General features: G+C 43.6%; 1 protein-coding gene across 1 annotated transcript in view; it reads right to left on the bottom strand.

Moving 5' to 3' along the window:
• Nucleotides 1–12416, bottom strand: part of PPIL6 (peptidylprolyl isomerase like 6) — a 43791-nt gene extending 31375 nt beyond the window's left edge. The window contains exons 1-4 of the mRNA XM_089664753.1: nt 12190–12416; nt 8605–8700; nt 5374–5562; nt 2808–2870 (exon numbers count right to left, since the gene is read on the bottom strand). Coding sequence (XP_089520879.1) covers nt 2808–2870; nt 5374–5562; nt 8605–8700; nt 12190–12273 — 432 coding nt within the window. The 5' untranslated portion in view covers nt 12274–12416. The remainder of the gene's footprint in view (nt 1–2807; nt 2871–5373; nt 5563–8604; nt 8701–12189) is intronic.
• Between the last annotated feature and the right edge of the window lie 1942 nt (nt 12417–14358).

The following is a 14358-nucleotide window of genomic DNA, read 5'->3' as shown; positions in this document are numbered from 1 at the left end:
ACATGCTGTGTTGTGCATTACTTAAAGTGGAGTTCCACCTGAAAAAAAAAAAAAATAAAAGTCAGCAGCTACAAAAACTGTAGCTGCTAACTTTTAAAATACAGACACTTACTTGTCTCTCGGTCCTGCGGTGTCCACACCACCGCTGGTTTCATCAGCCATCTTCTCTCCCTGGCGCCAGCATCTTCAGTGTGGGCACCCGGCTGTGAAAGCTTGCGGCTTTACAGCTGGGTGCCCACTGCTTTGTGAATGGCCCCGTAGTCTTCTGGGACCTGTCACGTGTCCCTGAATACTACAGGGAGGGAGGAAATCTTCCACTTCCTATTGACTTAGGCGATCACAGAGGAAGTGGGAGCGGGTACCTGTCAAGTTCAGGTACCCGCTCCCCAAAAGTGCCAATTCTTAATGGGGAGTGGGGGAGGCTTAAAGCGGAACTTCCCCTTTTGGGTGGAGCTCCACTTTAAGCTGGCCATAGCTGGATTGAAATTTGGCCAGTTCCACAGGGGGTGGTGAATTTAAGTCCATGTATAGCCTTCTCTGTTTGACAGAATTTGGTCTAACGATCAAGTATTGTTGAACAAGGATGCAGTAAACCTTTTCTTGATTACCAGCTGTAGCGACTGATCAGTGTATTCTGACATTAGGGGAGTCCGCCAGAATACAATAGCATAGCAGAGAGGAATTTTTTAAAATTACTATGCAACCAGCGAGGGCTACCTAAAGCCACCAAAACCAACACCCAATGTTGGCTGCAGCGCACTGCACTCTCTTTTCCTCTGGCAGGACGGCCAAGTTATGATCTTACACACCACACAGGCCAAGTGCTTTCATAAAATTCCCCTGCCAAGGCAGCATGCCCTGCCCCTTTGTACCACAACACATCCTTTGTTTCCATGGTGCAGGGGCGGCAGACCAGGATCCACAGCATCATTTGTTGTTACATACAGGGCTTTTTTTCAGCAGGAATGTGGGAGAACGCAGTTCCGGTACCTCCAGCACTGAATGTATGTAATGGCAAGGGGTGTGGGGTATGCTGGAGGATCTGTTGATGCTGGCTGCTGGGGGATCTATTGTCACTGGTGGGGATCTGTTTTTGTGTGAGGGTCTATCGTTACTGGGGGGTCTTATGTTGCTGCTAGGGATCTGCTTTTGAGGGAGAGGTTGCTGGCTGCTGGGAGATCTTTTGTTTCTGGGGGTAAAAGTTTGTTGTGGGTGGTATATTGTTGCTGTGTGGGGATCTGTTGTTGCTGGGGTGGGATCTATTGTTGCTGGAGTTGGGTCTATTGGTGGGGGAACCTATTGTTGCTGGCTGCAGGGGATTTATTTTACTTCCTTTCTTGCTATCATTAACAAATTCCATACAAATTATTTAGCACCACAAAATGTTACTTGGTTCTGTATTCTCTAATAGGGGCAGTACTGGGAGGTGAGTAGGGGGTGGAACCAGGGGCGGACTGACCATTTGGAAACTCGGGCACTGCCCGAGGGCCCGGGGTCAGTAGGGGGCCCCATGAGATGCCCCTGGTACCTTTTTTCATAGGCTTTTTTGAGTTTGGGCAAGACCCCATGATCCCCTATTGCCCGGGGGCCCCATGAGTTGTCAGTCCGCCCCTGGGTGGAACTAAGGGATGGTACTCAGAGGAGGGTAGTTGGCGGAGACAGGGGGTGGGACTCAGAAAAGGGGAATTTCTGCACCTATTCTTTGAGAAAAAAAAGCCCTGGTTATGTATGAAGGGGGTACTCCTGATACCAGGACTCTGTTGTAATGGCAGAGGCCTTCCAATGGAAAGGGAAGGATTTTGATAAGATGGGGGTAACTCTGATTTCAAGGGGGGGCTGTGATGTAAAGGTGGCTGACTCTGATGGGTGGACTCTGATATAAAGAGGGGATTCACTCATGTGGCACCAAGGAACTGGTGACACCACCATCATCTAGTACAGATGTCACTGTCCTTCAGCCCAGGAAATACAATTCAGGACTGGGTCTTAGAATTCCACATGCTTTTAAAGGGTACCATAAATTAAAAAAAAAAGAGTTGAGAAATGCTGGCTTTATACATGTGGTTTTTATTGCGGTCACATGGAGATGTAGAAAAATAAGATAAATTGATAGTGTGTTGACATTATGCCCCCCTGACTTTTTTTACTGCACCCCCAGATTAGACAGGCTGGATCCATCCCTGTATAGAGTCCAGCAGTAAAGGGCTACATAACCGTGTGCATGCATGATTTTTTTATCCAGGTAACAATACTATTTAGCGAAGGTATTGGGTATTGGCTGCTCAAAGACATTCTCTGACTGAAGTTTGAATGGGTTTTGCTCCCTGCATGGAGTTCTCTTGCCTGCTGTATTGTCCACCCCAAATCCCAAAATATAGTGGTAGGTTAGACCAGTGTGTCTCAACCTTTTTGCAGTCAAGGCACCGTTTAAAATTATGGACAGTCCCGAGGGGCAGGGAAGGGTCAAACAAGGATGCTGTGCAGGCAGCTGACATCCTCCTTATCAACTGATGATGTCATTGGTTGTCAGGATGCCGGCGGTTAGAAGGTCGTAATGGTGAAAACCTGTGACTTTGTATAACTAAAAGGCAGGCTTGTTCCACCCACTGGCTTGTATACAAGTTTTGGACAATTTTTAGACATTCTGCCAAGGCACCCTGGTTGAGAAAGGCTGGGTTAGACTGCCGTCACCTGAACTGTCTCTGTTGTGTATTTATGACTAGGATAGGGACAAATAAATTAGTAAAAAAAAATAAAATAAACTCTACCTAATGACCAGATAATTATGGCATGATCTAACGACTTACCTCAAATAGCAATCTTCCTATGGGCTTTTCCTGAATTGCAACATCAAGGTATACAAAGGTTTGCTATAACAGGAAAAGACATATTATTACATTAAGGAGATAATGAACTGAGCAGCAGCTATTACACTGACATGCATTTCACAAGTAACATACTGAATATGTATTATTTATTAACATACTATATTTTATTTCACTTAAATATTACTGTTGGGTGGAAAACACTAACTGTATATTACTGGTGGTACCTTTTCACCAAAATTCATCTCCCTTCTTGATGTCTCACTTTTGAGTTTCAGCTTTAAAGCAGAACTCTCATTACAGCATTTTTAAAAATATGCGGGTTTATAAGGGGCTAAGTCCAACATGGCATATGCACCTTGTGGTATTTTTCACACCATGAGACACACCTGACCATGAGACACACCTGACCATAAGACACACCTAGGTTTTAGAGGAGGAAAACAAGAAAAAAATATTCTGAACCAATGGACTGCAGACATAGTACAGGAGATGATCAGAGACTGTGGACACAGTACAGGGGATGACCAGAGACTGCGGACATAGTACAGGAGATGACCAGAGACTGCGGACATAGTACAGGAGATGACCAGAGACTGCAGACATAGTACAGAAGATGACCAGAGACTGCGGACATAGTACAGGAGATGACCAGAGACTGCGGACATAGTACAGGAGATGACTAGAGACTGCGGACATAGTACAGGAGATGACCAGAAACTGCGGACATAGTACAGGAGATGATCAGAGACTGCGGAAATAGTACAGGAGATGACCAGAGACTGAGGACATAGTACAGGAGATGACCAGAGACTGCGGACAGTACAGGAGATGACCAGAGACTGCGGACATAGTACAGGAGATGATCAGAGACTGCGGACACAGTACAGGAGATGACCAGAGACTGCGGACATAGTACAGGAGATGACCAGAGACTGCGGACATAGTACAGGAGATGACCAGAGACTGCGGACACAGTACAGGAGATGACCAGAGACTGCAGACATAGTACAGGAGGTGGCCAGAGACTGCGGACCGTTGGGGAGCGGAGGGGGGGGGAGTGGGTACCTGAATTTGACAAGTACCCACTCCCACTTCTGTGGAGTTGTCCTTCCCCTTCCCTCCCTGTAGTCTTCTGGAACACATGACAGGTCCCAGAAGACTATGGGGCCATTCACAAAGCGCAGTGCTTCTCACACATGCGCAATGGGCACTTGGCCCTGAAGCCGCAAGCTGTCACAGCCGGGTGCCCACACTAAAGATGCCAGCAACGGGGGAGAGAAGACGGTGAGGACACCCCTGGACCAAGGAACAGGTAGGACCGCTGGAGGTCTGCAGGTTCTGCTGCACAGAAGAGCTGAGCGGCCGGCCCGGTATTCTAATACGTCGGCGGCGGCAGTGATGGGGGGAATACTGGGCCGGCCGCTCCATATTTGCTCCATAAGACGCACATTTTCCCCTGGTTTTTTGGGGGGGAAAAGTGTGTCTTATGGAGTGAAAAATACGGTATCTCTTTATTTACTAGTTACGTTTTTACTGAACGCCACAAGTACAATGATCACTATATTCCTGGCACTCTTATAGAAGATATCTGCTACACAGCAGCTGCTCTGCCCACTCCTCCCCTCCACTGTCCTATCACAGAATACTTTATATTTTGTGAATGGGTTCACATAATACAAAGTCTTCTGGGATTGGGCAAGAGCAGGGGAGGGTCAGGCAGGATGTCTGCAAGGGACTCTGCAGCCACTGTATCAGAGACATACGAAGTACAAAGAATAATATAGAGCAACCCTCAGCAACAAAATTTCTTTTTAGGAGTTCAATGTAATTAGACTAATGGCATCTGATCTCTGGAAATTATAAGTTGCTGTATAACATTAGTGTTATTAATATATATATTTTTGCTGGGACATTATCCTTTCAACCTCTATACCAGAAAAGCCTAGTGCACACGATCAGAAAAGCATACAAAAAATACCGCTTTCTAAGTGATCGTGCGATAATCTGATCATTAGTACACAGCTTTCGAGAGCTGATCAGGGCAAGTCGTGCGAAATTATCCAAAGGGAAGAGCAAGAAAATGTTTCTCATACGATACCAGAGCGTACAATTTTTGTTTAATCAATGCAGTTTTTGGCTGAAAATACAATATAAATAAAATACATCATTTCCACGTTTTTAATCCGTACGAGAAATTTCGTAACCTCTAAAATTTTCGATATGGAAACTAGGATGCAAAAAAAAAAATCACTTGTCCAATATTTTCATCATGTGTATGGGGCTTTAATAATATGATACAGGGCTCAATAAAAGTGCACAGCTTCTAGAGGTCAGTGAGTGAATAAATACAAAGGTGCCACCTTATCATGTGAACAGATGTCTGGTGTGTGAAAAGGTAAATCAATCTATGTCATTCAATGTATCAATTCAAAACAATATCCAATTTAAGAACAAGCACTGGTTTGCTATTTTTATTATGTTAAAATGCATGAGATTCTGTGCAATGGCTATTATGTTTAGTGTTCTTTTGTGTGCTTTCACTTACTTTAGATCCTCTTATGTACTTCACATAAAAGTCTTCTGCCAATGCCTTGTATAAAGGTAGTGGTCTGTAGTCCCTGTAATCCCACATATCTTTAGCCCAAGCCTTTAAACCTTTTTCATCACCAATTAACTCTCCATTGGCAAAGCACATGACCTGGGAGGAAAACTCCCATACTTCTCCTCTGATCTCCTAAAACAATGTGGATGTAAAGGAAATAAAAAGTATTTCAATATAAAGGCAACACAACATTTTCAGTAACATAATAGTTTGGAGACTAGTATCGGTTATGAACTATGTAAGGTATATCTAAAGTCAAAACATTTTTTAGACAGTGATGAAGAGTTAGAACCCACCCTGTCAAATTGTCATTGTGTTTCCATTGAGATAATTTACTATCTTTATTTGTCTTGGTGACCATTGAGTTAAAGTGACTTGTCATTGGAACAGGAGCCATAAGGAATTATTTCAAAGGGTACTAAGATGGGATTTCCTTTACTTTTGAGAGATTTCAAAATTACCACTTTTGCCCTATATGTAAATTCTTTAAAACGTTTTGACTTTAAATATACACTATATTGCCAAAAGTATTGGGACGTCTGCCTTTACACACACGAACTTTAATGGCATCCCAGTCTTAGTCCGTAGGGTTCAATATTGAGTTGGCCCACCCTTTGCAGCTATAACAGCTTCAACTCTTCTGGGAAGGCTGTCCACAAGGTTTAGGAGTGTGTCTATGGGAATGTTTGACCATTCTTCCAGAAGCACATTTGTGAGGTCAGGCACTGATGTCAGACAAGAATACCTGGCTTGCAGTCTCCGCTCTCATTCATCCCAATGGTGTTCTATCAGGTTGAGGTCAGGACTCTGTGCAGGCCAGTCAAGTTCCTCCACCCCAAACCTGCTCATCCATGTCTTTATGGACCTTGCTTTGTGCACTGGTGCGCAGTCATGTTGGATCAGGAAGAGGCCATCTTCAAACTGTTACCAGAAAGTTGGGAGCATGAAATTGTTCAAAATGTCTTGGTATGCTGGCGCCTTAAGATTTCCCTTCACAGGAAGTAAGGGGCCAAGCTCAACGCCTAAAAAACAACCCCCCCACCACCATAATCCTCCCTCCACCAAACTTTACACTTGGCACAATGCAGTCAGGCAAGTACCGTTCTCCTGGCAACCACCAAACCAAGACACGTCCATCGGATTGCCAGACAGAGAAGCGTGATTTGTCACTCCAAAGAACACATCTCCACTGCTCTAGAATCCAGTGGTGGCGTGCTTTACACCACTGCATCTGACGCTTTGCATTGCACTTGGTGTTTTAAGGCTTGGATGCAGCTACTCGGCCATGGAAACCCATTCCATGAAGCTCTCTACGCATTGTTGTGCTAATCTGAAGGTCACATGAAGTTTGGAGGTCTTTAGCTATTGCAGTAAGTTGGCTACTTCTGCGCACTGTGCTCTTCAGCATTCTCTGTCATTTGACGTAGCCTATCACTTCGTGGCTGAGTTGCTGTTGTTCCCAGTTGCTTCTACTTTGTTATAATACCACTAACAGTTGGAATATTTAGTAGCAGGAAAATTCATGAATGGACTTATTGCACAGGTGGCAACCTATCATGATACCATGCTTGAATTCACTGAGCTCCTGAGAGCGACCCATTCTTTCACAAATACTTGTAGAAGCAGTCTGCATGCCTAGGTGCTTTATTTTATACACCTGTGGCCATGGAGGTGATTGGAACACCTGAATCCAATGATTTGGAAGGGTGTCTCAATACTTTTGGCAATATAGTGTACTTTAAGCTCTTGTCAAGAGAGTCTGATCATTACAAATTCGACAGCCACAAACAGATCCTCAGGAGAGGTCTTGTTGGTGGTGATGATCTATGTCTAAAATTTTAACACACATTTTATCTTATATCGGGTGTTGAAATGAAAAGAGACATACTGTATATACTACAGTATTTAAAATACAAATGCAGAAATGATTCAATCAGACAGTCAATTATCAAGTCTTCAGACTAGTCTTTCCCAATCTTTTTACCAAGGAGGAACCCCTGCTAAAACCAATTAGTTGGGGATCAGTGAGAAAAATGCTCCATACATTGGTTGCTAGAGAAAAGAATGTCCTCTTACATTGATGGCCAAAATGCCACTTACAAACAACTAAAAAGATCATTGGTGTATTGCAGCTGGCTTTACCAAGTGGTGATAGACCTGGATCTATGCAGGTACCATCATGAAAGGTCAATTAGCACAGCTCAAGTAACCCCTAACAACCTCTGGAGGAATCCTAGGGATCCATGCAACCCTGTTTAAGAACGGATGCTTTAGGCAATGAAGTTCATGCACAACTGGTGCAAATAGGAGGGTATTATCCCAGCATTGCCCGCAGTACTTACAAAGGTAGTGTGCAGTCTCTCTTCATTTATTCTGAAAATATATTTAAAAGCAAGACAGGGAACTATAGCATAACCTGCATACCAACTGACTGTAGCCTTTGCAACCAGACAATATCAATTAGATCTCAACATAAAAACTGAGATCACTCAAAGGGGTTACCGATACAGATTAAGTGGCTTTGACACAAGTATTTTTGAAAATATATTTATAAAAAATATAATTTAAATATCATAAAAAATGATTAAAAATCAAACAATACCAAATTAAAGAAAAATGCCCTTTACCACACCCATATACATTTTTTGAGAAATGCTGTCTTTAATTTTTTTTTATTATGTGGGTGTGATGAAGGATATTTTGCTTTCATTTGGTTTTGTTAGAATTTTTGATAATTTTTGATGCTATTTATAATATAATACATTTTTTTTGTATCTCCATTTATTCCCTTTGGCTCTTTATTACTGGTGGCTGTGAGTGGATCCCATACTATGCACCCTGTAGTAAAAGCTGAGATGCACAAAATTATAAATATTCAGCACTACCGAGTACCAGAAAATCAGTTAAAGAAAAATTCATATGGAACAGACAGGGTCACAGGGGGCAGAAGAACTCAAAGAATTAAAGAGGGTTATCACCCCTTCAATGAATTTTTATTATAAAAAGGGGTTACATGTTTTTTTTGTAAATCCACTGTAACTTTTTGGCTTCCCATAATGCCATCTACTGGGGTTTTATTTTATTTTATTTTATTTATTTTAATCTTTTTTATACTGGTCCATCCGTACAAGTTATTTATTGTTCATTCATTCAGCAGAATAAAGAAAGAAGTACCTTTTTTTTCTCCTGTAGATATTCATGCCAGGCGAACTCCAGCAGAGGCTTTATGACTGGATCTTCAAACTCACTATCAAATGAATGTTTCAGCACCTAGCAAAGCATTTTGTTAGATGTTAGTTAAGAGATTAGGGATTTCTCCCACTGATTTAGATTGTATACTTTTTAAAAGCGTCAGACAACCCAGGCTGAGTTCATGGCAAGATCTTTGCATCTGTGTTTCCATCTCTGCCAATCTGATACATCAATTACTTTGGTGTTTCATACTTGCTCTGGAATATTTAAACTAGTTTATACAATGAATACAGCAGGGGGAATGAGACTCTCCTTCTATACCCACAACAAAATTCATATAATTGAGCACACTCTGATTGCCTCTGGTAGCCAAAATGCCATTCAGTAGTTGGTTGGCAAACACAGACTGCAGAGGGCCCCATGCAAGGAAATATTGCCTTCTAATCACTGTTAGTCCACATGTACCTTTCTCAGCCACTTTCTGTTTACATGCACTCACTTACAGTTTATCTATGACTGTTTTCTTTTCAAGCTATGGATGGAGTAGAAAAGGAACAGGACCAATGTCATGTTTTGCTGGAATCCGGGGCTCCATTGGAGACATTCCTTCTCACTTCCTGTTCTGGTGACACAGTTTTACCAGAAAGAAAATCTCCAACAGCAACATGGGCAAACAATTCTTGTTTTAAGTTTAAGTGGATCTTTATAAAAAAAAATGCAAACAGGCAGGATTTAAATACAGAAGAGATCTTACTTAACTGCTTGTCTGCCCCTTTACATGAGCAGCTCAGTATAGGAATTTTGGCATTTCCAGGATGATTGAACTGCACAGGAAGGACATCACCTCAGCCTGGTCAATGGAAATGGCTGGGGATGGATACCTGGAAGTCACTGGGCGCAAGATGTCAACAACCAGCATGGAGCTCTGACATATCGTAGCAACGGAGAACAGGTGAGTATAGTTCCGCTTCAAGTATGGAAATGCTAAAACTCCCATCGGCTTTGTTTCCCAGTTGCAGATTTTTCCTTTGTTTCCAGTCTGGTGTCACCAGGATAGGAAGTTAGGGAAATCTTTCTAACGGGGTATCAGATAGCAGAAAACCTTGACAGGAGTTCTAATTCTTCTCCATTCCATCCAAAGTTACAAAAATTGCTATAGAGGCATTTTTTTAGGGCCTGTTCACACTATTCTTCGCCTATCAACACCGGTCTCAAAGGAGCTTAAGACGGGTGACTGGAGTGCAGAACTCCTGTGACCCAAAGAAGTATAGCTAAAAAGCATTTGGCCCTACATCTCCTTTAACCACTTCAATACCAGGGATTTTCACCCCCATGCCCAGGCCAATTTTCAGCTTTCAGTGCTGTCACATTTTGAATGACAATTACGTGGTCATGCAACACTGTACCCAAATGAAATTTTACCATTTTTTTAGACAGATACAGCTTTTTATTGGTGGTATTTAATCACAGCTGGGGTTTTTATTTTTTGCTAAAAATTGTGAAAAAAAAAGTTTTTCTTTTGTTTCTGTTATAAAACTTTGCAATTAAGTAACTTTTATTCTTCTCTGATGTGCGCTGGTAAGGCTGCACTGAGGGCACTGATGCTGCTGCTCTTATGTGCACTGATGAGGCTGCTCTGATGTGCACTGATGAGGCTGCACTGATGGGAACTGATGAGGCTGCACTGATGGGCGCTGATGAAGCTGCTCTGATGGGCACTGATAAGCTGCACTGATGAAAAGCACTGAAGGGCACTGATAAGCTGCACTGATGGGGCTCCACTGATAATCAGGGCAGTGATGATCAGTGTAAATGCTGTACTCACTGTGTCCTGACAGATATGCCCTCCTTTCCTCAAATGCTGTCTCTGTAAAACCCAATATCTGGCAAACCACTGCTTACATTGTGACAGCTGTGATTGGACACAGCTGATCACATGGTAAAGGGCCACTATGATTGCCCCTTTACCTCGATCTGTGATCAGCTGTGTCCAAAGCACACAGCGGTAACAGAGAGGCACCCGATTTGCATGCACATGGGAGGATGTCCATGGACATTCTCACAGAACTGGAGAGCTGTACTGTAGCTGCCTATCAGCTATAGAATGGGTGGGAAGGGGTTAACAAACTGAATTTATCTATTCAATAGTTTCCCAAAACAGTTCCATTCAAGAATTCCATTAATGATAACTGTCACAGTTGCTTGTGCTCTCAGCCAAACTGCCAAGCCATCAAATGACTGGCATCATAACTGATCACATGTGCAGTACCATAGCAACTGCAGATCACACAGAAGCCAATATGGCAGCTTTCCTGGCTATAATGGATAGGAGGGTTTAGTTCCGCTTTAAAGCTTCGTTCACACCATACGTGCAGTAAAACTGATGGAAACTGACAAGCAGATTTCAGTTGTAGAGACATCAGTTTACATGTGCGCTGCAATGAGTTTTATACACGTTGCAGATTCAGAAAAAAATCCACACATGATACTAGTGTTGTGGTGTGAACAGGGCACATAGATTGATTTTGTTTTGCCCTTGCAGAACGCATGCAGAAAAACTGATGTCTCTGCACATTGGTGTGAATGAGGCCTAAACAAAGTTGTCAGTTAAAGCAGAACTAAACACATTGATTTAAGTTTCAAAAAGCAGTTACATTGCTGGCATGTGCTGGGAATGTAACTGTCACATTCGCTTGTGCTCTCAACCAAACTGTCAAACCATCAAAAGTCTGCTGTCCTAACTGATCACATGTGCAGCATCATGGCAGATCAAGATCAAACAGAGATGGCAGCTTACTTGGCTGAAAAAGATAGGAGTTCCACTTTAACAGGATCACGAGGTAATAAAACTATGATATCAGAAAATAAAGACTTTACTAATACTAATGACAGACCAGGGGCGGACTGACCATTTGGAAACTTGGGCACTGCCCGAGGGCCCGGGGTCAGTAGGGGGCTCCATAAGATGCCCCTGGTACCTTTCTCATAGTTTTTTTTTGAGTTTGGGCAAGGACACAGGGGCCCCATGATCCCCTATTGCCTGGGGGCCCCATGAGTTGTCAGTCTGCCCCTGTGACAGACTATATCATATATGTCTTTTTTGATTTGGCCTTTAGTACCGCTTTAAGGTGGGTATGTATTGGTGTGTATGGTTCTATTGTGGTGCTCTATCATTTTGTGTAATAAATGCATACACAAAACTTTTTTTCTATATGTTGTTGCTTATGACAGTGAGATCTTGTATTGTGTTAGAGATTATAAACATCTGACTGGTGAATGTGAAGATCTGAGCATTGTTTCTGCACATTCCATGATTACATCTCCATGTAATACTTATAATCGGTGTAAATACAAAGAATGCCACAAATCTATGAAACTTAGTAACATTTCAATACAAACAAGTGTCATACATAGCAGACAGTATAATGCAGAATGCAAGTTACAGATCTCCAGGCAGATCAGACATCTCCAGATCCCCAGTGTATAGTGACAGCGATTTACTAAGGAGGTGGTTTAGGAAAGGACAGAATGTATATAATAACCGATCCCCGATCTCCTCGGCCTCACCTCTGCTGCACATTTGGCGATGTGGAAAGGAGGTTCACTGAGGAGCCCCACAACCTCCAGCTGGAGCCGCTCTGAGGACATCATGGTGTGTTCCGGCTTCTCTCAGCGTCTCCCGGTCACCAAGGTTACATGACAAGCCGTGACGTCACCCGGGAAATCTGGGCTGCAGTCTCTGCACTCACTGCAGGATAACGGGGGCAAACACTGCAGGGACATTACACACTTCACTCAAGCACTGTGCAGAAGGATGACTACACAGTTCAAAGGTCAGCACCGAGGGCTCTGAAATACACTGCTCAAACAAATTAAAGGAACACTTTTTAATCGGAGTATAGCATCAAGTCCATTAACCCCTTGCCTACAGGGCACTTATACCCCCTTCGTGCCCAGGCCAATTTTCAGTGTTCAGCGCTGTTGCAATTTGAATAACAATTGCGCAGTCATGCAACACTGTACCCATATGAAATGTTTATCATATTTTTCACACAAATAGTGCTTTTTTTTGGTGATATTTAATCACCACTGGGTGTTTTATTTTTTGCGCTATAAACAAAAAAAGAGCAAAAAATTAGAAAAATAAAATTCACTGATGTGTGTTGATGAGCCTGCACTGATAGGCAGCACTGATGAGGTGGTACTGATAGGCGGCACTGATGAGCTGGAACTGATGTCCAACAATAATGGGCACTGATAGGCAACACTGATGGGCACTGATAGCACTGATGAGGTGGCACTGATAGGCAACACTGATGGGCACTGATAGTCAGCACTGATGAGCTGGCACTGATAGGCAGCACTGATGGGCACTGATAGGCAGCACTGATATGCAACAATGATGGGCACTGATAGGCAGCAATGATAGGTGGCACTGATGAGCTGGCACTGATATGAAACAATGATGGGCACTGATAGGCAGCACTGATGGGCACTGATATGCAACAATGATGGGCACTGATGGGCAGCACTGATAGGCGGCACTGATGAGCTGGCACTGATATGCAACAATGATGGGCAGTGATAGGTGGCACTGATGGGCACTGATAGGCAGCACTGATGAGGTGGCACTGATAGGCGGCACTGATGAGCTGGCACTGATATGCAACAATGATGGGCACTGATAGGCAGCACTGATAGGTGGCACTGATGGGCATCACTGATATGCAACAATGATGGGTACTGATAGGCAGCACTGATAGGTGGCACTGATGAGCTGGCACTGATATGCAACAATGATGGGCACTGATAGGTGGAACTGATGGGCACTGATAGGCAGCACTGATATGCAACAATGATGGGCACTGATAGGTGGCACTGACTGGCGGCACTGCTGGGCACTGATGGGTGGCACTGCTGGGCACTGATGGGTGGCACTGCTGGGCACAGGTGGGTGGCACTACTAGGCACTGGTGGGCACAGGTGGGTGGCACTGATGGGCGGCACTGCTGCACACAGATGGGCAGCACTGGTGGGTGGCACTGCTGGGCATTGATCATCAGGGCACTGATAACAACTGGTGCATTAGATGGGCAACAATGAGATGACCCCCAAAACAGGATTGGTTTTACAGGTGGAGGCCACTGACACTTTTTCCCTACTCATCTTTTATGACTGTTTTTCACTATTTTTGCTTTTGGCTAGGGTCAGTGTCACTACTGGTAGCATGACGTGATACCTGGATTCTACAGAGGTTTCACAGGCAGTCCAACTCCTCCAGGATGGCACATCAATACGTGCCATTGCCAGAAGGTTTGCTGTGTCTCCCAGCACAGGCTCAGGTGCATGGAGGAGATTCCTGGAGACAGGCAGTTACTCTAAGAGAGCTGGACAGGGCCATAGAAGGTCCTTAACCCATTAGCAGAACCGGTATCTGTTCCTTTGTACCCCAGGACACCATCTGTCGTCTCATTAGGAGCATGCCCCAACATTGTCAGGCATGCATACAAGCACATGGGGGCCATACAAACTACTGAGCACCATTTTCAGTTGCTGTAATTAATTTTCCCCAAAATGGACTAGCCAGCTGCATAATGTTTTTACTTTGATTTTCGGGGTATCTTTGAATTCAGTCCTCTGGAAGTTGCTAATTTTCATTTCTGTCAAACAATGAGGCATCCCTCCCTTCCTAACACATTACCCAGTCGATATCAGTATAGATATCCAGCATGATAT

This window comes from Staurois parvus, unplaced genomic scaffold, assembly GCF_062004578.1.
Source record: "Staurois parvus isolate SC_StPar_1 unplaced genomic scaffold, SC_StPar_1.0 ptg000048l, whole genome shotgun sequence".
Lineage (NCBI taxonomy): Eukaryota > Metazoa > Chordata > Amphibia > Anura > Ranidae > Staurois > Staurois parvus.
This window is presented reverse-complemented; position numbering and strand designations above follow the sequence as displayed.